This window comes from Penaeus japonicus, unplaced genomic scaffold (assembly GCF_977035675.1).
Source record: "Penaeus japonicus unplaced genomic scaffold, GWHDUDI00000001_assembly GWHDUDI00000003, whole genome shotgun sequence".
NCBI lineage: Eukaryota > Metazoa > Arthropoda > Malacostraca > Decapoda > Penaeidae > Penaeus > Penaeus japonicus.
This window is the reverse complement of record NW_028234405.1, coordinates 23,753,224-23,778,223: the sequence shown is the minus strand read 5'-3', so window position 1 is coordinate 23,778,223 and position 25,000 is coordinate 23,753,224. Positions and strand designations below refer to the sequence as shown.

General features: G+C 35.3%; 2 protein-coding genes, 1 long non-coding RNA gene and 2 other non-coding genes across 7 annotated transcripts in view; all 5 read left to right on the top strand.

Annotated features, from left to right (window-relative positions):
• Window positions 1–5,388, top strand: part of LOC122250460 (small ribosomal subunit protein eS10) — a 6,019-nt gene extending 631 nt beyond the window's left edge. For both annotated transcript variants that reach the window (XM_043011889.2, XM_086531301.1), the window contains exons 3-6: window positions 4,364–4,458; window positions 4,708–4,821; window positions 4,953–5,123; window positions 5,326–5,388. In XM_043011889.2, coding sequence (XP_042867823.1) covers window positions 4,364–4,458; window positions 4,708–4,821; window positions 4,953–5,123; window positions 5,326–5,361 — 416 coding nt within the window. In that variant the 3' untranslated portion in view covers window positions 5,362–5,388. The remainder of the gene's footprint in view (window positions 1–4,363; window positions 4,459–4,707; window positions 4,822–4,952; window positions 5,124–5,325) is intronic.
• A 70-nt stretch (window positions 5,389–5,458) lies between these two features.
• Window positions 5,459–15,387, top strand: LOC122250461 (uncharacterized). 2 transcript variants are annotated; one of them, XR_015190510.1, is made up of 20 exons: window positions 5,459–5,813; window positions 6,084–6,151; window positions 6,430–6,532; window positions 7,919–7,976; window positions 8,826–8,868; window positions 9,106–9,144; window positions 10,970–11,030; window positions 11,343–11,415; window positions 11,581–11,625; window positions 11,792–11,852; window positions 12,031–12,063; window positions 12,229–12,304; window positions 12,477–12,520; window positions 13,582–13,629; window positions 13,806–13,838; window positions 14,004–14,079; window positions 14,255–14,298; window positions 14,837–14,886; window positions 15,063–15,095; window positions 15,261–15,387. It is a non-coding gene; the product is annotated as an uncharacterized LOC122250461 (long non-coding RNA). The 2 variants fall into 2 exon arrangements; XR_015190511.1 differs by lacking the exons at window positions 5,459–5,813; window positions 6,084–6,151; window positions 6,430–6,532; ... (1 more) ...; window positions 8,826–8,868; window positions 9,106–9,144 and adding an exon at window positions 9,707–9,962.
• Window positions 11,659–11,732, top strand: LOC122250466 (small nucleolar RNA SNORD34). Its single transcript, XR_006222938.1, has one exon. It is a non-coding gene; the product is annotated as a small nucleolar RNA SNORD34 (small nucleolar RNA).
• LOC122250462 (uncharacterized) lies at window positions 13,625–19,165 on the top strand. The gene is made up of 12 exons (XM_086534440.1): window positions 13,625–13,629; window positions 13,806–13,838; window positions 14,004–14,038; window positions 14,255–14,298; window positions 15,063–15,095; window positions 15,836–15,890; window positions 16,197–16,247; window positions 16,453–16,485; window positions 18,047–18,101; window positions 18,285–18,343; window positions 18,501–18,561; window positions 18,739–19,165. Exons 1-11 carry the CDS (start codon window positions 13,625–13,627, stop codon window positions 18,524–18,526), a joined length of 429 nt encoding a protein of 142 aa, XP_086390566.1. The 3' UTR covers window positions 18,527–18,561; window positions 18,739–19,165.
• Window positions 14,119–14,194, top strand: LOC122250468 (small nucleolar RNA SNORD34). Its single transcript, XR_006222940.1, has one exon. It is a non-coding gene; the product is annotated as a small nucleolar RNA SNORD34 (small nucleolar RNA).
• Window positions 19,166–25,000: the final 5,835 nt, after the last annotated feature.

The window sequence follows — 25,000 nt, the reverse complement described above, 5'->3', positions numbered from 1 at the left end:
TTCTCCGCGCCTCGAGGGAATGTAGTACTAATCTGAAGTTGGGCAGGAAAATGTATACCAGGTTTGAATACCACTCGGGTTAAATCTTGCTGTTAATTGATCGGGAAAGTGAGTATACAAATCTGGTACTGATAGAATATTTATATTTTAATCTAAATTTATAAACCCTTAGAGCATTGATTGATATATTGATAACTCTATTAATTTGTCTGCATTGTAAAACCCATCGAAATGGCTATTTAAGGCCCCCTTTTCTGATATGTGGGTGTAATAGATGCTACCCAACAGTGGCCTCTTGGGTAGGGAAGGCAGGAAGTATCCATGGGGAAATTACAAGTTATAGGGGATAAATTCCAGGTATATGGTTTTCTGCAAACCTGAAACATTTGTTTACAGAAAATATAATTCATTGAAAGCTTAATTTTTTAACTTACCAGCATGTAATAGGGTGTACAGCAATTGCAGTTGCCTCTGTGCATATAGCTTGAAATTTTTTGGCGTTGATATTAATCCTGTGATGACAGTGCGTCACACCCTTGTGACAGCTAAATTCCTGATGCTGGGGCGTCATGCCAGTGTGAAGTTTCCAATGCAATATTGCAATGGCCCAACATAGGGGTTTTCGCGTAGCGTTTGCCCCATCGGGAAAGGGCTAAATTATATTGTTTAATATCTTGACATCCAACTTAAACCTTGCCTGGTTGTGAGGTTATGCATATCCATGGGAGTTCTCCCCCCGGACCCTAGTTTTACAGAGTGCATTTTATGGTATAGGCTGCTTCATACAGTCGAAGATACAGGGACAATAGTACATACTAGATAGAATGAAAATCTAATTTTCATTCAGAACTTCCTCTGCAAAATGTTAAGTCGGTCTTGCCCTCATCTCATCCCTGGCGTCTGGCGCTAAAACCACAGTGTCAGGACATCAAGCGGCGCGAGTGGATTAAGTGTTCCCTTTGACTTTTAAGTGGTTCATAGATCTAAATCAGTTTTGTATACAGTATATATATATATATATATTTTTTTTTTTAGCCTTAAATTCCATAATATACTTCTGACCTCCCCTAACATCGGGACTTTAACAAATCCAGGAAGTCATTAGCGATGGGAAAACATGTAGGGAAGAATTAGACTAATTTCAATTGATGTTCCATGGCTATACGAAATTGGAAGTTTTCCTATTTTATTGTATTGGCTGCACTTGTAGCATCACGCTTGCCTAATGATTTTCCTTTACCAACACTTATTTTTCTATGGTTTATCTTTGGAAAGCTGGTGTCATGGGCATAAAACTTGATAGCTGTGAGTGCACTTCAATAGTTTAGTTTGTCTTTTATAATTATGCCCATCTTTCAAGACCAATCCTTGCAAGTCCATGCTTTTGAGGCACAGGTGTGTGGGATTTTTGTTGGTAGAGGAAATTATAAAATATTCCTAGGCTGTTGTCCCTCATGGCATTGAGAGGTACCCTTCTGACATCTATTTCGAAGAACGGCGTCAGATGGTCAACGGCAGTCTATAGATTTCTACCAAGACCTACTCTGCCTTCTCCTTCCTTCAGTTCTGTGGACACTTTCTTCAATTTCCACAGCGAAGTACTGAGGTGCTTCACTACATGATTGACGCATTTCTCCTTTAGAACGGGGTGGTCTTCACCATATGATGGTTGCCCATAGTTCATGTTTCTGACAGCATTGTATACATTAGTCTCCATCCAAAATAAATGCTGTATATCTTGAGTGGTGGTCTAAAGGAGGTCCCCACATGACAGTATATAGCACCTGAGGATAACACATGGTTCATAGATGTCAGCATGTTCTTTTAGTCGTTTTGTTTCTCACTGCATTCATAGCTTGTTCATTGTTTGATCTATTATGAGGCCAGTATTACCATTTCAGCAAATTTTTGAAGTTGCAATATATTTCTTGTATTTTGACATGTACAAGTTCATAAGACCTGAAATACGAAAATGCAAGAATTATCACTTACTACTGAGGCTTGTGCCGCACTGTTTGCTTCTCAGGGACCTCACTCACACACCACTAGCCTGGGATAGGAGGCCAGAGCCTTTTTTAATTGCAAATTTTTTACTAATGTAACGCACGCACGGATGTTGAATCATGCTCTGAAATCGCCAATCTTAACATAAACGTCTAAATCCCTTTGGTGTAGGGCAAAAAAAGATTGTAGAATTCATTGAAAATGGACCTTAATACTAGTTTTCCCCCCAAGATTTAGCTTGATGTATGTAATAGAAAAGTTAGATACATGGTATGATTATATATGCATAAATGCAAATCAAGTCAGTGCTCAGAATGCCCAAGTTTCATATGCTAGTTCTTTGTAGTCTCCTGTTCCTCGTTTTTCTTGTAGCTATGTTCATTCTGCTGTCTTGCTACAAAAGATTTCTGTAGAGCTACTATCCTTGGGATAAACAAGAGTCCAGGCAACTAGTTGCATAGCCATAATTATAATTTGCTACTGCCTGGGCCCCAGCAAAATCCAGCATCGGATTGTATGCATTTGTATTTTAGGCAGATACTCCATATTTGAGAATGGATTGACACCAAGAATCTTTGGTGGTTGGACAAAGGTGATGTGGGTTTCATCACTAGGATGAGTGTTATTCCTCACCTCTGCAGGAGAGGAACCCGCTTTCAGAGATCCCAAAGTACCACGTAAAGTACGTGATCACATTGTCAGTCTGTTATGGCTTCCTAGACTCCTCCCTTGTGCTGCCATTCAGCAGTGACTTCCATTGACACCTGCTTGCTCAGCTTTCTTAGGGCACTTCCAAGGAGCTTGAACATATGATTTATGCATTCTTCTTTGATTTGGTGGTCTTCCACATGTGGTCCTTTTTCATCATGCATTTTAGTTATTGCAATAAAAGCATTGCTGTCACCATTAGATATGTCGTATATCGCGTGTAATCAACACAGCTACAGCAGAATCTATGGCATCTGATGAGAGGAGATTGGTTCATATGACACTTGATATGGCCTGCATGCCACTCATTGAATATCTCCATACTTGGAGTTCGCAATACTTCAACATTGTTTGATAGTTAATTGCAAGTCCAGTGTTGACATAAATAAATTTGTGGCCACATGTGTGCCAGGTACCATCATATCACATTGGCATTCAAGTTTGTCAGGATGTCTCAAGTGTGTTATAGAACTCGATCACTTTTACTCGGTTTTCAGTAAGCATTTTATCCGTGTTCTATTGTTGTGATGAATTTCCTGTATTGGTAAAACAAACTTCCAAAGTTTTGGATGTTCAGTTATACAAACCTTTTCCAATACTACCACCCATCACGTGCACAAGCATCAGTCAATGTCCCTATACCTGCATTGCCAGTGTCATTATCACTTTGGCTCCAAGGCCACAAACTTGAAATCTTTTCACTCGGTTCACGGAAACTGAGTCTGCTTATTTGAGTCTGCTTATTAACGCACATCATAGTGTTCATCAAACATGGACTGCAGCTGATATTCCTTGCCTTTCTTTCAAATCTTTATCTACCCATAGTGGGTTTTGTCAGGACTGCTAAATGCTTTCTTTTTCTCCACTGATGTCTGGACACGTTTTAGGGAAGCACGTGAAACAGGCAGTGAGGACTTGAGAGGTGGAGGGGATGGGATGTCCTGGTTCTGCGTCACTACTGCCCCGTTACAGTGACTTCCTTTTAAAAGAACTGTCTTTAGTAGATTTTACATTCTGAGCCTTCTCATTGGTCTGACATGACAGGATGTATTATTTTTGTTGTCATAAAGGGGAGGTTCATAATTGCAAATGTTGCTCCAATTGGTCTAAACCCCAGGGTATTTTGAAGTATAAACCTAATGCCTCAAGGTATTTGTCCACTCTGGCTGTGGCTGACCACTGAGCCCAGTTACCCAGCGTTTAAAGGCAGCTAGTGCTGCCATTAAACGTAATATCTTAGTCATCAAGCATTGATGGGTTAACAATTTTTTTTCAAGTATCTGATGCTGAAGTTCATTTTCAAATGGATATTGGGATGTTGGGGCTTGCAATATCATCCCAATATAGTACATTAAAATGATTTGGAATAAGTTACTGGATGCGGATTGCTTTGTTGGATTTAACCCTCTAATTGACGAGATTTCATTCTCAAATTTATTACTGTTATACCCCCCCCCCCCCATAAGAGTACAATAGTTTATCCCATTAGTGATTGTCTTCAGTATTGCAGATATAGAATCTTGATTAATTACTTAGAACAAGGAAACTCTATCTTGTTTGTATAGTGATAAAACCATTTGAATTTATCTGTAGAGTTAAGGTGAAAGTTTGTTGATCAGCCAATGAGGATAGCAGGTTTAACTTATTCCAGAGGGTGTGATGGTAGCTGAATGTGATCTCTTCCTGCCTAAACATCCTGCTTTGGAGAAGAGTATCCCAAACCTTCATGTCATTAAGGCACTCCAGGTGAGAAATTTACTGTTTAAATGTTTGAAGTCTAACTTAAATTTCCATGATTAAAACCTGTTTTAATTTCAAGGCTTTTATGAAAAAATGTTTACAGATGTACAGTTTGGCAGAATGTAGGTTTACTCATAAATTTAGTAAGAAATTTTTATCCTATTTGCATTTAACAGTAGGAGAATATTCATATTTCGTTTTGAAATTTGAAGTGAGCTATCCCACAATTTGTTTAACATTCTACTTGGATTCCAGAGCCTGAAGTCCCGTGGTTATGTAGAGCAGAACTTTGCTTGGCGCCACTATTACTGGAGGCTTACCAATGAAGGTATCCAGTATCTGAGAGAGTATCTGCACCTTCCCTCTGAGGTAAGCAGTTTTTGGTTAGCCTTCAGTTTTATACGATGTTTGTCATGTAACTAAGGGAGTTATGTATTTTGAAAGTTTAAATTACATATTTATATATATTTAAATATAGATATATTATTTTTTTTTTTAAGATTGTGCCAGCCACGTTGAAGAAGCCAACTAGGCCTGAAGGCAGGCCTAGGCCTATTCACCCCCGTCCTGAGGGTCCACGCAGCGAAGGTTCCAGGGAAGCCTACAGGAGAGCTCCCCCAGGTGCCGACAAGACTGGTGATGCTGGTGCAGGATCTGCTTCCATGGAATTCGTGAGTATTGGTTATTTATCCCAGCTAAATCCCTGCTAAATATATTGGGCAACATTATTTTTATCTGATTTGACTATCCCTCAAATTGAAGCTGTGAAAAGTTTATTGATAATAATAATCTGTTTAGTAAATATGAATGTAAAGTTGAGACAAGCTTTAAATATAATTTTTATATATTTCATAAATATACATTTCTTTTCAGCGTGCTGGTTTTGGCCGTGGCAAGAAACCTCAGTAAATTTGTAAAGTAATAAAGAAAAAAAAAGTGAAGAATTTTTTTTTTTTACCCCCCATGTCTATAAATATTAGGCTAATGAATCCAGTTTGTTGAAAAATGAGCATGATAGGAATTCCATTTATACCTACCAATGGTAAAATGGCCAAATTTCATGCAAAATTATTTGTGTAGATCCAGAATTTGATATCTAAATTAATATTGAATTTTGGACCTATCCCACAAACACGGCAAATATCGTGATACTTTATAGTAAGGGAATGATTATCAACTTTCCCTTACTATAAGTTTGACTAATTGAAACACTTGAAATATACATACTAAAACCTATAAGTAATTCTAAAGGTTTAGACAAAACAAAGTTTCAAATGCTAAAATGTTTTGAAAATTAAAATTATGGAAGTGTTAAATCTGATTATACCTGGCTGAGAAGGTTGACCATGGAATAATAAAAGGTAATTATCTTTAATTTTCCCAATTTCAACCATGAATATACTGCAAAACTTGAATATCTTAAAGTGCATGAATGGAATTCCATGTTAACATGTGTTGTAATATGGCCAAAATTCATGCAAAAGTAGCTGCATAAATGCATGTAAATTTTCCTTGTTTTGGGAAAGTGGTCATACACATTGTGCGACAATAGATATGGTAAATACTGTTGAAAGAAGCTACTACCATTTCAGTATTTGCATGTTCATAAATTTATTTAATTTGTCTGACAGAAAGGTTGTGGTCCAGTACATTGAAAAAGTGGAGAAAGTCTAGAGCAAGAGCATTGGGGTAACAAAAGGTAAAATCCAATCCTATTGATTTTTTCATTAAAACTTTGAAATTTAAGAATGTGGTAAATAGTGAAATGTATAAGCATGATTGGAATTCCATTTTCACATGTGTAGTAGGATGGCCAAAAATCATGCAAAAGTAGATGCATAGATGCATGTAAATTTTCCTTATTTTGGAAAGTGGTCATTGACAGTGTGCTACAAAGTGACCAATAAAATAACATTCTTTAGATAATCTAAGACCCACTATTTTTTATTTTACTAATATGGCCATATTCAAATTCAGCTTGAACCTACAAGATTGGATACATGATGGAAGTCTTTTGAATGGGAAGGAATGATCTTGCCAAGAACTGAATTATTAGTGGCTTTGGATATCCAATTTTAAGGTAAGTCTGAAGAAAATTAAGTGGAATTTATGAAATATCGCAAGGAGAAAATTTATTACTGTAAAGTTTTAAGCTTAATTGATGCCTCATCAAATACTTGTACACACACAAACCAGTTAAATGTATGACATTTTCAAAATTACCATGGAATAGTATAATTCATTACTGGATACCAGACCATTGCTGACTCCGTTCTGACTAGTCTTTATGGACTATTCACATGCTTGGGTTGGTAATATGCATAGTGTGGGCACTGTCTAATTGCATTTATGTATTAGGATACTTGATATGCTTAAACAGTTGTGCATATTCTGCATAAATCTAAGCCCACAAGGCAATCTGCAGGATATTCTTGTAATGTTGCCTACTCAATAAGGTATTCTGACCAGAGCCAGAACAGCCCCGGTGTGAATGGGTTAATGGCTTGGTCACGGCCAGTGCGAGGAAAAATCCCGAGGCGTTAGACGTATACATTTTAAATATCCCAGTTTTGACCATTTGGAGCCAAAAGTACCGTTGTTAATGGGTCGATAAACCATATATACCTTAACCCATTCATGCCGGGGCTCTCGAACTCATAGGCCTAAATCCATTAGATAAGTGACGCCGTATGACGGCACCCAGTGAACGGGCCTTGAATGTGCGGTACCTGTGGTGTACCACTTGTCCAGAGAGGTTTAATATGTCATAGAAATCAAATCCCAAACCTTTGTGATGGACTATCTTAATTTGTTTTACTACTGTCAATTACTGAAGGCTAGAAAAAGGGTAGGGTATAGTATAGTATATTGATCAAAGAATACAATAGTGAAATGTTCATATAATTTGGTTAGTTTTTTGCCTCCATAGTTCTTTAGCTATGTGTTGTTGAAGGTAACGTTCTGTAACCTACTCAGCTCTGGGGCTTTGAAACTAACCTAGATTGATCTCAGCATCATAGTGCTATTTAACCCTTTGGTTTGATAGTCTCCCAAACCTGGTACAAGATAATGGGAAATTGACTTCCCACTACACAATGATTTTTATAAATTTGTTTTAGTACTTCTAAAATGCAGAAACTTAAAAATGTTTGGTTATCTTCAGTATATTGGTAGTTCAGGTACACGTTTTGACATTGGAAATTATTCTGCATCCATGAAAGTTAAAACATTTAAAACACTATTACTAATGTGGCCAGTAGGTTAGCTCAAGGGAATAAAATTCCAAATGCACAACAAGCACTGTTACTAGCATCACCTGATCAAGTATGTTTTATATCCAGCTGGTTGTGTATAAGGGCCTAGATGGTAGGTTTTCTATGTAATATAGTGCTATGACCTTAAGCTGTAGGCACAACACCAGTTAATAAGAAAATAAAGGTTAAGATAATCCCATTTTTTCTCTCAGGCTATAAAAAGCAGTTTAGAGGCTGGGTAGACGCAACATAATCATCCCTATTCAGAAGGTGAGATGTTTGTATAGTTATTTTTCAGAGTAAGAAATAATCAATGAATGTCATGACATAAATTTGGTTAGTTTTCTGCCTCCATGGTTCTCAAGCTGTGTGTCATTTTTGGTAATGTTTTATTACTTTCATGATTTTGTGGCTTCATAACTAACCTATATAAATATCAGCATCATAGTGCTACCTGACCATTTTGGTTTGGTAGTCTCCCAAACCTGGTACAATTATTAACTAGTACTTGATTTAACAATAGTGGTTTTATTTGTTTTACATTTTTAATTGTATTTAGCAGCATTTTAATTTTTAAGCTAGAAATTCACTTCCCCTTAATAAAAGTAGATGCAGATTCATCAGAAACTTAATGTAGTTCACAGCTTTCGATGAACAAATCTTCCAAAAAGATTGTCCAATTATAATGTGGCTACTCGTGGGAAGATTTTTGTTCCTCCCCTTATTTGTATCAAATAATGTAAAGGTTATGTTCAAACTTCTTTAGAAATTAGAACAGCTTTTTCATGTCTTCAAAGATTTAATTTGTGGTACCAATAAACTAGATTATATGGCTGTTTAACCCATTCACGCCGGTTGACGTGATAGCACGTATTGTGGTTTTTGCTTGTGTTTTTGGTGCGTCGCCCCCCCTGGGGGCGGCCCTCCTCGTCGGGTAGAGCGAGCGGGCAGCCGAGCGGGGCGGGGGAAGCCCCGCGCGCGGGCCGGAGGTCCGCGCGTTCGAGGCCGAGGTGCGGCTTGTGCGGCCGAGAAGGCCGGAATGCGGTTAGGCTGTTTAATAGATCTAGATTTAGGAAAAGTTCTAATAGGTATTTTACATGTTTAATTTTTATTTTTCAGATTTCATGGATTGCAGTTTTATATTTGAACTGCTTCATTTAAGGTTAGTGTTTGAAATTACTTGTATGGTTATAACAGCACAGTTAAAAGTGTCATGAGTATGATTACTCTAGGCTAACCCAAACTGGTGCAAGATCAAAGCTTGTGAAAATTTGGTTATGAACTATACCATGTGTATTGGTTTCATCTCGTTTTACAGACACTTGAATTAATATTTGTTTCTTTTGTGAAATACATGTATCTGATACACCAAATATAATATGAAGGATTAATATTTCAGGAAATGCTGACAAATGACTGACAGATTCAGAGTAATAAGGTGAGGACCAATTGTACCTTTTTAATTTATCAGAATATTGTAGGGATAAATGGTCTGATTGGCTTTACTTGTTTGATAAAAAAAAATCTTAGTAGCCATCAAACTGGCTAAAACTAAATGGGCAGTTAGGCATTTCAGTTAGTATTTATCATGTTGCTAATAATTATGATTGTTCAATTTTATATTTTTTCCAAACCTTTTACTTGAACATCAGTATATGCTAGACTTTAATCAGTATTGTATATATATATTGTCATGTATATATATTTTTTATTGGATTAGTTTATATATTTTGGTTTAGCACAGACTATTCTAAAGGCCTGAGCATTGTTGCTTTTGCCAAAACAAAGCTGATGCTAGAGTAAGGATTGTAAAAATTTGGTTATGAACAATGCCAAAATGTGTTGGTTTCATCTCGTTTTACAGACATATTAATTTGAACATTGTTTGTAGGGATAGAGAATTAAATCTTTTGTATTGTTAATACTTCATGTAACTTTACAAAACTTAAATTTGATTTTTTAGTAAAAATGGTATTAAATTATTTAAATTGATATTTCAGCATTCGTGATGGGCAATCCTTGATGAATAATTAACCCATTCACACTGGGGCTATTCCGGCTCTAAATGGTCTGAATGCCAGGGTTTTCAAACGCATAAGCCTAACGCCTTGGGATTCGCGGGCGCACTAACCACAAGCCTGGGCTGTCCCTCACTCGCCTGCCGTGCAGGTCTTGACTAAATATCTCATCACCCGCGTCTGACCCAAAAACCACAAAACGTGATGGCATGTCATCCAGCGCGAATGGGTTAAGAAGGTAAGTATCATACATTTTAGCATCTCTCAATTTCAAATGCATAACATTATCCTTAACCTATTTTTATAGATGCATTTTGGGATCCAATTAGTGACAAATGTACAGCTTTAATATCAAGTGTTAATGATTAACATGTTAACGCTGGGGTGGCAAGATGTCGGGTCATGCAGTGGTAATACCTACTGCCGGGGACATATTTTATCATGGCTTTTCATATGGCTGGCATGCCAAGTGATCAGGCACATAGCCCAAGGCGTTAGGTCTACACACTTGAAATACTCTGGCGTTTAGACCAATTGAAGTCAAAACTGCCCTGCCATTATATTATAATAGGGACTTGACATGAAGTAACACATTTTTCAGATTTTGTATAGTGAGTCTCTGTAGCTACCCCATAATTTTCCTCAGTGAGCTGGTATCATTGACCTGGTTATTTTCAAACTTGCACCATGTCCTTGCTACATGTTCAAGACATTGAAGCATTTGATATAAATTAGGAGTGGTTTACCTGTGGTTTGTTTTGATGAATAACTTAACTAAATGTCTCAATTGATCTTAATCTTTGATTTTTTTTTTTTTTTCTTTAGTAATGCAAGTTACATTGCACCTTTTGGCCTTTTCTGACTGGTGTTCTATCACCTTGCTACAGCAATTCCAGATATCTTTGCCAACTTGTTTTTAACAATAACATGCTTCAGATAACTGGCACATTTCTTTTGAGTTAACCCCTTCCCGACGGGACCATTTCTGCTTAAAATGACCAAAATTCCGGGACTCTTGAACACACAAGCCTAACGCGTTGGGATTCTTGGCACCGGTCTGTACAAAATAACGCGTCCCCGGCGTGTAGCCCAAAAACCACTAGATGTGATATAGTCACCTGTCGTTAACAGGTTAAACAGTGTTTTATATCTGCTGGTACTGCATTTAATGTAAATGTCCCTGAGTTTTCCTCATTATGGGTAAGATATAAAAATGTACTAATAACTTTTTCTTCTCTCCAATAGGCTATGGTACCAGTTTTTGCTGATAATGGCAAAATGCAAAGTTGGGATCCATGTGTCTGCAGTAAGTGTTTTAAATTGGAAACCATGTAAATATAATTTTTAATGCATGGACTTTACATATTTTGTCTGTAAGTAGGTTTGCAGGTTACATTGCATCTTTGGCTTGTGCTAACTGGTGTTCTATACCCTTGCTAGAACAAATTCAGATATATTGGCTTACTTGTTCCTATACATAATAGGTGAACATATCTGATACACTATATACATATTGTACCACTTGTTGGAATTTAGTAATTGCTTCACATTTTGACTGCACATAAAGCTGAGATATATTGAAATAGGTTTTATTTAATCAATGCATTTTTATTTTCAGTGAGTTGTCTGCAGTATGCTTTTATTTTGAAGTCGTATGACAAATTTCAAGTAGTATATCGCAATGAGTTAAGGTAATTATGCAATACTTGCTTAGTGAATGTTAGAATAAGCTGATTATGATTACTCCTTACCTACATTGTTTGAAGAATTGTGAAAAAGAAAAAAAAATGACATGATAGCATAAATAGTACTTACAAAAACATAATGATTGTGTACTAAGATGGGTCTAATTTCAGCTATGCACTTTTGCTGTGGCTGTGTATTGCTTTCAAAGATTTTGGGTATGTTATGTTTGTTTATTTAATTTTTTTTTTTATTGTTAATGATGATTCATAACCCTTACCTACATTGTTTGAAAAGTCTTGAAAAATAATTTGATCTGACAATGAAGGGTAATTGTGATAAGAAAATAGTATAATTATCATTAATCTTAAGTAATATTCTCAGATTCTGAAATGACATCGAATTGCCTGCTGCAAATTACTTGGCTGCTTTTAGGACAAATCAGGTAGGTCATCTTTCAAAAATGACTGTTTGCCTCTTGTCTTCAATGATGATTCATAGGTATCTGAAATTTTTTGCATCTGAATTAATTTGATGTCAAAACTAGGGCGAACTGATTTAACTCCATAAAGCTTCAAAGATTATTTTGTTTGTGCTTTTCTGATTAATTTTTCTAATTTCAGATTAGTTTCCAAGCTGTCTCCCCCTGGTCTATGGTGAGTGATCATGAATTTTAATTAGAATATAATACATTTACTGATGATTGCAATGATCTGATTATATGAAGACCTTTTCATCATCCCATAGCGTTCTGAGGAAGACTGAATCATAGCATGGTTTAATTTTGCTTTCCAGTCCTTTCATTTATTTGTATCTTCCAGTGTTAACCACTGGAGATTTGTGAAATCAACATGCAGTTGGAAATGAGCTTGCCTTTCATGGATAACTATTTTAAAGGTAATTATTTGAACATTTGTTCATCAAAGTTAGCCAAAATAAATTTCATGAGCTATATCCCTTACCTACATTGTTTGAAGAATTATGAAAAAATAACTAGTCTGAGATTACATTATGGTCTGTACAGGCATATGTATTACTACTGTTATATTCATGCGATATTTATTTTCAGATTATTGCTTCTCCATGATTTGTAGAATTCTTCCAAAACCTCAGGTAAGATGTTTTGATTATAGGTTACCATCTTTTTTTGAAAATTGCATTGTACCTTTACCTAATTGATATCCCAAGCATAAAACATTGAGTTTCTGATAAGTATGGAATAGTCTTCAGCCATATGATGGCTGTTTGTGTTTTTTGCTTTTCAATTTGCTGTAGGTCTTTTTTTTTTCTTCTTCTTCTTCTTCTTCCAAACATACCATAGGTTTTGACAATTTGTATTTTGAACTAATTTGAATATGGTCTGAACTTTATAGTTAAAAAATAAATAGCATCTAGAAGTTGATACATTATCTAAATGTTGATGTAAGTACTACCAAAAATTGCATTTTAAAAATTCTCGACCCTTAAACCTCCTTTTTCTGCATGCTTGCTTTCTTGCTGATTAATACACATGTTTGATATTGCAGTTATTGGTAATATAAATAACTATTGTAGGGGAATGCTACATAAACAACCATCAGTTTGCGGTCATGCAGGAGAACTGCCTGTTAGCCAGTAAATATCAATTAATTTTTAAAATATAGATGAGGCATGTATAAGATGGCTAGATTCAAGCTTTTTTATGGGTAGGTTAAGAGACCTTGACTTTGAACAGGTAGTGTAAACATGAATGTTGGTGAAAGCTGGATAAAAAGTCGGCTGGATGTATGTATGTATGTATAGATAATAGCATATCTCCAACTTCAGTGAAACAATAGTTATGTATAATAGCTTCTCCCAATGGGGGAGAATAAAATTAGTGAAATAGCCTCAAAGAATAGTGAAGAGTATACATGATATTAACCCATTCCTGACGGGCCTGTGTAATATTGCATCGGGAACGTCACACTAGTGTCGCACAGTTATCATAGGGTAAAGGGCAAATGGTAAGTGAAAATACCAACAGTGTCAAGAATAATTGATTTTTTTCAAAGTTTTTCTTTGATTTTCTCTCTCTCTCTCTCTCCCCCCCCCCCCCTTCCCTCCCTGACTGAAAAATCAAGAAAAAAAATTAGATCTGATGAAAAAGATTGAGGCAAGAGATCCTGAATTTTAATATCTGATTTTGTTTACAGAAATGATGGGCTGAAATTGAGTTTAAGTTGCTAGGAAGATGAAATGAGGTAAGGCATTATAAAGAACTTTGTTTGCTATATATCTGAAGTGATGATTCATAGGTATCTGAAATTTTTTGCATCTGAATTAATTTGATGTCAAAACTAGGGCGAACTGATTTAACTCCATAAAGCTTCAAAGATAATCATGTTTGTGCTTTTCTGATTAATTTTTCTAATTTCAGATTAGTTTCCAAGCTGTCTCCCCCTGGTCTATGGTGAGTGATCATGAATTTTAATTAGAATATAATACATTTACTGATGATTGCAATGATCTGATTATATGAAGACCTTTTCATCATCCCATAGCGTTCTGAGGATGACTGAATCATAGCATGGTTTAATTTTGCTTTCCAGTCCTTTCATTTATTTGTATCTTCCAGTGTTAACCACTGGAGATTTGTGAAATCAACATGCAGTTGGAAATGAGCTTGCCTTTCATGGATAACTATTTTAAAGGTAATTATTTGAACATTTGTTCATCAAAGTTAGCCAAAATAAATTTCATGATGAGCTATATCCCTTACCTACATTGTTTGAAGAATTATGAAAAAATAACTAGTCTGAGATTACATTATGGTCTGTACAGGCATATGCATTACTACTGTTATATTCATGCGATATTTATTTTCAGATTATTGCTTCTCCATGATTTGTAGAATTCTTCCAAAACCTCAGGTAAGATGTATTGATTATAGGTAACTGTATTGAAGATAACATTTTCTTTTTATCCGATTGAGATCTAATTTGACTACATTTGATGTGGATTGTCTGAATGTTGAATTAACTATCCACCCTTCACACATGCTCACTAGATTTCATTAATTTTGAACCAACTAGACAAGTTTGATCTTTTAGGTTTGCATTAATATTAATGTAGAAAGTAAAAAGGCAGAGTAAAAATTAAGAGCATTAACCCATTTGTGCCAGTTGACGTGCTGTCTCAAGGTTGAAAAATATCCCCGGACCCAGGTGATACCCTGAGACGTAGTGCATTTTCTGGCCGAGTCCAGGACAGGGCAATGTGACGTGCTGAAATATCAGCAATAAATTGCTAGATTGTTCTCAAATAATAATTTTACATAATTTCTTGCTGTTACTTTAGTTTAATGTTTGAATGTCGTATAACATTTTGAAGTCATGGAAAGAAATACGTCTGAAGAAAGAGATTTTGATGCAAGAGATCCTGAATTCTAATATTGGCTTTTGTTTACAGAAATGCTGGACTGAAATGAATATTTGAAGTTGCTTGGAAGATGAAATGAGGTAAGGCATTATAAAGGACTTAGTTTGCTATATATCTGAAGTGATGATTCATAGGTATCTGAAATTTTTTGCATCTGAATTAATTTGATGTCAAAACTAGGGCGAACTGATTTAACTCCATAAAGCTTCAAAGATAATCATGTTTGTGCTTTTCTGATTAATTTTTCTAATTTCAGATTAGTTTCCAAGCTGTCTCCCCCTTGTCTATGGTGAGTAATCATAAATTGTAATTAGAATATATCAATATATTTACTGATGATTGCAATGATCTGATTATATGAAGACCTTTTCATCATCCCATAGCGTTCTGAGGAATTGGAACAGTTTTGTTTTTTTATTGTTTTTTATTATTATTCATAGATTATTCATTTCAGTGTTGAAGTATGAAATCCCAAAAACTGGTGGCAAAATCAGCAGGTACTGTGAAGTGGATCATAAAGATTTGAGGCAAGTTCAATAGTACTCAGGATTTTGTACTAAAATCAAATCAAATAGAACTGAAGTACTATGATGAACCTTAACCCTTACCTACATTGTTTGAATTATTATGAAAACAAATATAACTGAAGTCATTTATGCCTGTAAAGGTCTGTGCTTTAAGGGCAAGCATTAATAATAATAATGTACTTCCAGGATTGCCATGACCAACATTATTAATTGTGGGGCCAAAGGTGAATACCTTTTTAATGGTAAGCTGATATTTTCACTTATTTTATAATTTTAATTTGGAATTTTGAGTAGTTGTAGTAATTCATAGTAAAATATTTTATTTGGTAAGATGTTACCTTCTTTCAGAAATCTATTATTAGAAAGTATTTGAATTAAGCTAATTTCGATTTTTTAAATACTAGTGTATATGATCTACATCAGATATCATTGCTGATATGTTTTTGCCTTTTGTCTGCAGGTTGATACAAATTTGATGCTGGTTTAAATTTTCCAATTCAAGGACCAAATGTTGATCATTAGAGCTGGAAGAGGTAAATATATTCAAGAAGCACTGGGTTTGTTTGTAATTGGTGATGATTCATAGGTATCTGAAATCTTTTGCATCTGAATTAATTTGATGTCAAAACTAGGGCGAACTGATTAAGCTATACAAGACATCAAAGTAGATATACGCGAGTACCATTACTAAGTGTTCTTTATTTCCTGCCAGATCAAAGTTCCCCAGCTGCATCTACTCCATGGTGTGTACTTTATATTTTTGTTCTAGTGTAAGACTAATTGTTTCTCTTATCACACCTTTTGAAATGAACATTTTGATTTGACAATTTAAGTGCTATATTCCAATATTTTATTTATTCCAGTGTATGGCCTTAATGTGATGCCAAGTGAACTTGAGTTGGAGATCCTATTGAGTTCAGCATTCCTAAAGGTAATTATGCAAATTTAGTTTGTGTATCACTCATAAATTACATGATGATTGTAACCCTTACCTACATTGTTTGAAATTTTATGAAAACAAAATAATCTGAGGTAAAGTGAGGCTCTGTTGCAATATGTCTACAGGCCAAGTATTTATACTGGATTGCTTGCAGGTGCAGTGGCAACAATTTGCTTAAGCCAGAGGCTGGAATCTAGGTGTTTTAACTAATGGTAAGTACCAATTATTTTCACAATTTTTATGAATGAAGCTGTAATCACCAAAGGTGTACAGCCCATACAGGCACTGGCCAGAGTGCATATACCACTATCCCATAAGGGGGGGGAACATATAGGTGTGAATTTTGACAAATTTTTAACTGCCAAAACAATGTAAGCTACCATAAACTTTCAGTGAAATTAATTGAATATTTGCTACCCTTATTAAACCTTTGGCTACCATGAAGTTTTTTCTTCACACAGAGGACAGTAGATAGGCATTTTGATTAACATGAGTTTTCCTCTTATCTGTGTGCCTGCCACCGTCTAATGACTGGCGTATCTTTCAATGTTTGAATTTCAACGATCTGTATGAGCACTGCTCTATTTTGAAAGTGTTGTGCAGAAATATAGATCATGGAAAAATAAAAGTATCCTTTTGTTCCCCCTCCCCTTATATATTTTATATAAGCATCTTTTGACAAGTCTAGGACTGCATGAGGATTTATTATAGTTTTAAGTAAACTTAACCCTTTCCCGACGGGGCACGCACTACGCGAAAACCCCTATGCCGGGCGATTGCAATAATGCATTGTAATAGTCACGCTGGCATGACGCCCCGGCGTCGGAGGTTTGGCTGTCACACGAGTGTGATGCACCGTCGTCATTGGGTTAATTTCATAGTGAAAGGAATGTCCTAGTTGCTTCAAAGCACTTTTTGTCTGCAGGATGAACTTCCCTAGCAATGAAATAGGATGATATCCTATATTGACTGGCAGACTACAAGCCTCTAATAGGTATGTAAATAATTACTATTAATATCTTTACCACTTGTAGTAAATGATGATTCATAGGTATCTGAAATTTTGCATCTGAATTAATTTGATGTCAAAACTAGGGCGAACTGATTTTGTTCCTCTATGCGCTGAGGAGTTCAGTATAAAAATTTGCTAATATTTATTATTCTTTAATAGGTGGAGCTATGCCAAGATGAGTACACAAGAATCCATCACAGCTTGTGTAAGTTTACTTAAATAATTCAAGAGTTAAAATGTGACTTAAATGATGAATCGGACTTCTGAAGTGCTTTGAGGATTTTTGTCCGGGCCACTGACAGGCTCTCCCCAAGATTAATTATCAAAGTTTATTACAAAATCTAAGCAATTTTTTTAATGGTTTCAGAATCAAGAACTTGCATCTGTGGATATATGAAGCTATACAAATACCTATATTAACCCTATGACGGTGGTCACATCCTTGTGACACAGCTAAATTCCCAATGCTGGGGTGTCATGCCAGTGTGGCGTTTCCAATGCAATATTGCAATGGCCTGGCGTAGGGGTTTCCACGTAGCACGTACCCCGTCGGGAAAGGGTTAAGGAAGTAAGTTTATTTGAGTGAGTTTGAATTAGGTTAATCATGTAATTGTAGAACATTGATATGTAAAATTTTGAATATGATGAATCGGACTTCTGAAGTGCTTTGAGGATTTTTGTCCGGGCCACTGACAGGCTCTCCCCAAGATTAATTATCAAAGTTTATTACAAAATCTAAGCAATTTTATTAATGGTTTCAGAATCAAGAACTTGCATCTGTGGATATGAAGCTATACAAATACCTATATTAAGGAAGTAAGTTTGTGTTTGAGTGAGTTTGAATTAGAATGTAATTGTAGAACATTAATATATAGAATTTGAATATGATGAATCGGACTTCTGAAGTGCTTTGAGGATTTTTGTCCGGGCCACTGACAGGCTCTAACTAAAATTAGTTATTAAAGTTGTTACAAAACCTAACCATTTTTATTGTTTCAGATTCAGACTTTTAACTGGATATGAAAGGACTAAGACATACATTGACAAGTTCGTATCGAGTGAGTGAGGAGTTCGTATTTCATCTGTTCTATATAAAGAATCTATTCAGGAATGAAATTAGGTATTGAAATTAGTTAAGCCTCAATTTTTATAAATATATATAAACATCAAAGTTTCAAAATGACAATTCTAATGCTGAAGTTACTTGCTTTTTAGGTGAATACTACTTGGGAAAGGATTAACTAGAGCAGCACATTACAAGAACCAAACAAATTAGGTTGGTGTTTATAAATTGCTGCACTCAGGGTCAGGCAGTAGATAATGAGTTATTTTTGAAATGATGCTTTTGCTGATAAGTCTGAAATAATAATGAAGAGACTCCTGACTGATCAAATTATAAGGAAAATAAGATTATGAATTTGTGTGACCCATTTTAAGGTTCTATTATTTTCAGGCAATATTTATTGGGACCCCATGCAACAGCAGATAAGCAAGATGAAGGAAATAAATTTTTGTATATATTGCAGAGAGCAGAAATGGATATTAAATCTAAAAGGTAAGGTAATTGTTTCTTCCTTTGTAACATGTGATTATTCTATTTTTCTTAATCTCAGGCAGTATTGGAAATACCATGACTTATAACAGAACTTCAATGTAGATCTTTGACTTTAACAATTATCATTCACTTTTACTTTGGAATTATGAATAGATTACTGAATGTAATGAAGTACTATATCAGTTTAATTTTAAATAAATTTTCCATCAATGTTTGCAGTAGATGTTAGTGCTAGTTGAAATGCATATACAATTGTAGTGTAGCATTTTTGTGCATGTATTATCTAATTATTTTCTAGGTAATAAAATAAAATATAAATTGAAAAGGTTTATTTTTTTCCGAATTGTATATACAAGTATAAAGGATTGTAAATAACTGGATATTGGCAGATATTGTGAAAATTGTTGCAAATCTCAACAATAAACCTACAGTACACCAGAATCTATTAAATTAGCCATTGCATAATGTTTTTGATTATTCAAAGGTCAACCAGAATTACCTTCAGAAGGAATGATTGTGATGAGACTTAACTTTTGTAACCTGTCAAGTTAAGGAGATTTAAGTGTTTACCGGAATCTTAATATTTATGAAAGCTGTCAACAAAGGAATTTAAATAGCCCAACAAAAGGGGGGGAAACAGGTAACAACCTTATTTAACCATCAGCAATAAACTGGTTACGGCGATTCCCAATGGACACTAAACGGACGAAACAAATAAGCTTACTGTGAATTAATTTTACTGTGCAAGTGAAATTCAATATTTCCTGTTCAAATGCAAGTAAAGCAAACGTAAGCACAACTTAAGCTATTGTCTTGTATTGCATAATCCAAATGGTTCGAAGAATGATCAATTCAAATCAGACCATTAAAGGGGAAGTTCAAGGAAAAAGGTAGTATTCCAAGAATGAAGTTGGAACATTACAAAAGCCACTGCCACCTTACTGAGAAAAATGACTGAAATTACAATTATAGATATCTTTCCGAAAGTCTTGGGTAAATTAAGTAAGCTCTTTATTCCCCAACCTTCAAGAAGCTCCACTTGGCATGTTAACACCCTGAATTTCTAGTGTTATTTCACCTTAGGTATGTTAATCATTGAACATGGAAAGTGTTGCTTTTTCAATCTAGTACTGAAATAGTTTTGAATTTAAAATTCCAAAAAAAATGCAAGTTAATGTCAGTTTTGCCTATTTCTAACACTTTTGATATTTGAAATATAAGATTGAGTGTATTTAGGTTAGTCCAAGAAGCTGAAGATACAAAGAAAATTTGTGAATTACTAACTTTGCTAAGCACCAAAAATTATAAGGAGCAATGTTAAACTATCATTGTTCCTAATAGTTGATAGATTAGGAGTGTAGAAGTAAAATGAATTATAATAGCATATTTAATTTTGCAGCTGACAACTTCAATATTTATGAAAAATTATGGATTGAGGATTACGCTACTTAAACGGTATTTGCGAACCCCAGCCTGGGTACTCTCGAAATGTCACGTATAGACTGACACGCTATGTTCAGTAAACGTTGCTCGATTGAACGTAAAGCCACACGGTCGGGCACGTAGGCTTTGCCCTTGTACGAGCAGTTTCAGCGGGCAAACCATCAAACTGTCCGCTCCCGGCACTAATGGAGGGCAGTGGATCGAGGTCTTCCGTCACTGCCAAACGCACGAGGTAAGGTGCAGGCAGATCCACTGACTACCACGTTATTAGTACACCATGTCCACACCGAGTACTAGTGCATATTGGTCACGACAAGAATAGTGCTATCTTCTTTCGAACTATGGCGTGAACCAAGGTGATCGTACCGTAATGAACCACTCGCTCACAACTGTTGGCGTCCGACTGCCCTCCAACCACCACAGACAGCTGTGTGGACACCTACGCGGGCATAGTCTGCAGACTTTGCCCTGCCAGGCACAGCTCGACCGTGTGGACGTGTGAAATGGAGACACCACGAACAAAACTTCGCGGTTTCGCTATTTTTGACGTCACTTCAAGTAAAGCTCAACCGTGTAGATGTGGTCTTGCAGTAAATTGCTTCCGACTTGGTAGATGCTTATCCCCTTTCGGTGACTGCCCCTTGTGTGGCCACAGCCTTAATTAGCCTTTTCTAAAACGTCCGTTCTCTTGCACAACCGTCACCAAAGTTGAAAGTCATGTAGAAGCTCAATGAAAAATGAAATTTTGGTAGTCATTAATCTGAGCAATTTCCAGGGTGACGCATGCTCGGGAAAAGGTATGGAAATGCTCATTATTTGTAATCTCAACAAATCGGTCAAATCTTCAAATGTAAGCAATTTGAAATGTGTGTATATTTTCAGACCAATCATTGGCCCTAACTAGATTATTATATTTTGAAATATGGAAATGAAATGCCTAATTGTCCTGCAGATTGCCCGAACAATTCATCTCGGCCTTTCTGAAGTTGTGGTGATTTAGGAGTTTCCAATGATAGTCTTGATGAAAATCGGTATCTCGGCCGCTTTGAACGTGAAGTATTACTAGTCACTATCGAAAAGAAATATCGATCCATTTAAGCTTTTAAGTTAGGCAAATTATAAATTAATTAACTTGGAGATGAGACATGGCTTGCTGAATAGAATTTATTCTAAATCAGTTGTGAGAATTGAGCAACAAAAACGCTTACTTAGTCGTGCCAATATTTTAAAGTGTGATCAATCTTTAATCAGTTGCCGGATCGAACATCTATCAGGAGACTACTGGACAGTGCAGGCCCTGCGCGGTTTCTTAGTTTGTCATTTCTGCGAGTTAATGGCATCCCCCTTTCAAACTTGTGAAGTGGAACACGATTTGTTAAAATGTTTACCCGTTCGGGCACTGCCTTTCGTCGCGTGGACAGGTCTTTAGAACTTCGATTGAGAAGGAACTCTTCGGATTTTCTTTTATAGCTCATATATTCATTATTTTCAAATTTGAAATAGAAGCTTGAATGATTATGTAAACAATCATAAGGCCAAAAGGGGCGTCTTTTTGCACTGAACGTGATTGTGTAGATCAAAAAGTTGTATCAAACATTGATACTTTCCTGAGTTTCTGTAGTGAAATTATGTGGCAGCTAAGCTTGACTACATTTTCCGAAACATTTTTTATAGATGAAATTAGGGTTCGAAACCAACAAACAAAAGTAGCATGGTATGGTACTTTAGTAACCTTTTAGATAGTTCAACTTGCAAAGATTTAAATCCGATGCGCGGCCGTTTATAAAAGTAAAACCACTATCTTGAACGTTTTCCATTAGACCATTTCTTCGCAAAAATGGTAAATGTAACGTGTATCATTTAAAGCCGCGTCCACACGAGCGAGCCTGATCGGCGGGCAGCGCGGTTGGCAGGCAAATTCTGCCGGGCCTGCCCGTGAATGTTGTCCACACGGCCGAGGGTCGAAGCTCCAGCTACCGGGCACCACCTTAGTGATTTCGCTCGACGGGCACTCGGGCAATTTGATGGTGTGCCCGTTAAGGCAGGCCCGCCGATCAGGCCTGCTCGTGTGGACGCGGCTTAATGCATCACATTTATATATGAACATTTAATAAATGTCCAATATAAAGATTACTGATGAGTTGTTGAAATATGTATCTATTCCAAATGACTTCTGCAATTTGAGATTTAAGCAGTCGACAGGTATATTTAGAAAAGTACCTTGATGGTACTTGTTGGAAATTTAGTAAATTTCTTTGGTAACTGCTTATTCTTTTCATCACATTTATCTATATTGAGCCGTTATCTGCAATAATTGTCAAAAACTCGCAATCGATTGCTGCCATATTTGAAATTCTATTGCCAAAGCGCTCCACCTGCACATGCGTACCAACCTATCCATTTGGGCCGCCAACACGCATGCGTGAACCATCGCTAAATGACGAAAATTCCAAATATTTCCTGATCATTATTTTATGTAGTATCAGTCAGCCGTTTACAACAAAATTTATGCAACAATGAAGTAAAATTATAATGGATAGCATATTACATATTTTGAGACTCCAGATCATGCATGAAAATGTAAAACAAATACCACCATATGTAGCTTTGATAAATTGGTGATAAATAATTGTTTGAATCCTTTGGCTTGGATTATATTTACCGTTTTAACTCGTAAGAAACTGAATTTACTAATTGTTTGACATGAAAAATATTCAAACGAGCAATAAGTGTACTGGATGTATTTTTTATATTCATTCTCAGGACAGACTGTTAATTCAAGGCCATGAAATTATATAGTCACAATCAGAGTAATACGTTCAAATTTGATTAGATTTGATGGCCAGCAAGTGGTCTCTTCAGAGAAAACTGAAGTAAATCAAGTCGGTAACTCATGTAAGACAATAAAATACCTGAGTTTAGTTTATTTACAGTGAGAACTTATAACTTTAGCAAATAATGTGTTGTGTGATATCCATTTTCAACACTAGTGTAATGTACACACATTATGCGAGGATAACTTTAGTTGCAATGAAGATGAAAATATAAAGTATAGCATACTTGGGTATATAAGCCTAGAATAAAATTTGATTTGATTGATGCCATGGAACGCATTCTATATTTGCAGAAAAAAAAACTCTATTTATTGGCTGCTAATCAGTACAACTGCAATTTGAAGAAAACATTTTTCTTGCTTAAAGTAGCATGATAACTAGGGTTGTGACAAAAAATTATTTGAAATAATTTTATAAGCTTAAGCTTTAAGCTCATAAAATAATCTTTTTAAGCGTATAAAAAATATTTTCCAACAACGGTTTCATTACTTGATAAGACTCAATTTTAAGTGGCTAACGAATATTTCAACATTTTCTAATATTAATATATTCAGATGAACAGCAGTTCATTCTAATATAACAAACTAATAACGTCGCATTCAGTGAGTGTTATACCGTCATTGAGTGTCCGATTCTGTCTTGCCTCTGAAAACTAGATTAAGAAAATACTTGACGTATATACCATTTTCTCATCTTCACATGACAAAACTTGCACTCTATCACTCCATCAACATCCACAAAGTCTTTGAACTCGTCGAGTAATTTTCTTTTGAGCTTGTGTGCCTGAATTTTTGGCATCTTTGCAAGCTGAAATGTTGAGAAAGTAGTAAAGTTTATAATTTAGAAGTAAATATTACATCTATGGAACTATGAAAATGCTACTAACTTACCTTTAAGTAACCGACGGAAATACTTAAGGATCTACTATCTAGTAATTGATATGCCAATTCTATCGTTTGCAAGGAATTGTAGAGCTGAAAGAGATATGTGTTGATGGAAGAAAGTAGTTGTGGTTTCAATCACTTTAGTTCACTACACGTATATACAGAATGATATATGAATAAAATTACAATAATAATAATACATTACAGACAAATAAAAGATTTCAAATATTATAGACAAAAAGGTAATTGTTTGAATGAAATTTATAATTGTTAAAGCACAAACAATCAATAAACATTTTTTCCAATAAATAAATTTTAACATAATAGCGAAGTCAAATAAACAGGACATTAGAACATTAGAATCCATTTTTATCCATAAAATGAAACCAAAACTTAACAGAGACTTACCTGTTGACCTTGCAGTTCTGTCGTGAATACTGTTCAGGGCTACAGGGTCAACATATCACCTCATTTTCTCCTCTTCTCAATTTTTTTTTTTATTATTATTATTATTCTCTGGTCAACGTAGTTTTTTTTCTCTCTCTCATATTGGAAAATAATTCTTTATTAATTGTTTGTGCTTTAACAATTATGAATTCCATTCAAACAATTACCTTTTTGTCTATAATATTGGAAATCTTTGTTATGAATAAAGTTTAACTCTGTAAACAAAATTAGAACATTAAAGATGCACAGACATTATTTAAAAAGAATATTCTTGGATTAAGTTTTTAATAAAAAGCTTATTTTTCGAAGCTTTTATGTTAAAAAAGCTTAAATATTTTAATTTTAAGCTTATAAGCTAATGTCACAACCCTAATGATAACATTCAGATTCACATGCCAATATGAATGAATTAAAGCAAACTAGAAACAATGTATTTGTCGTGTCTTATGAACTCAAACGTGATATTCATTAAGAAGAATATAACTAGAAATAATTTTTCAAAGGCGCGCCACAGAGGCACGGGTGAGCGTGACGGCTGGTTTTGTTCGAGCA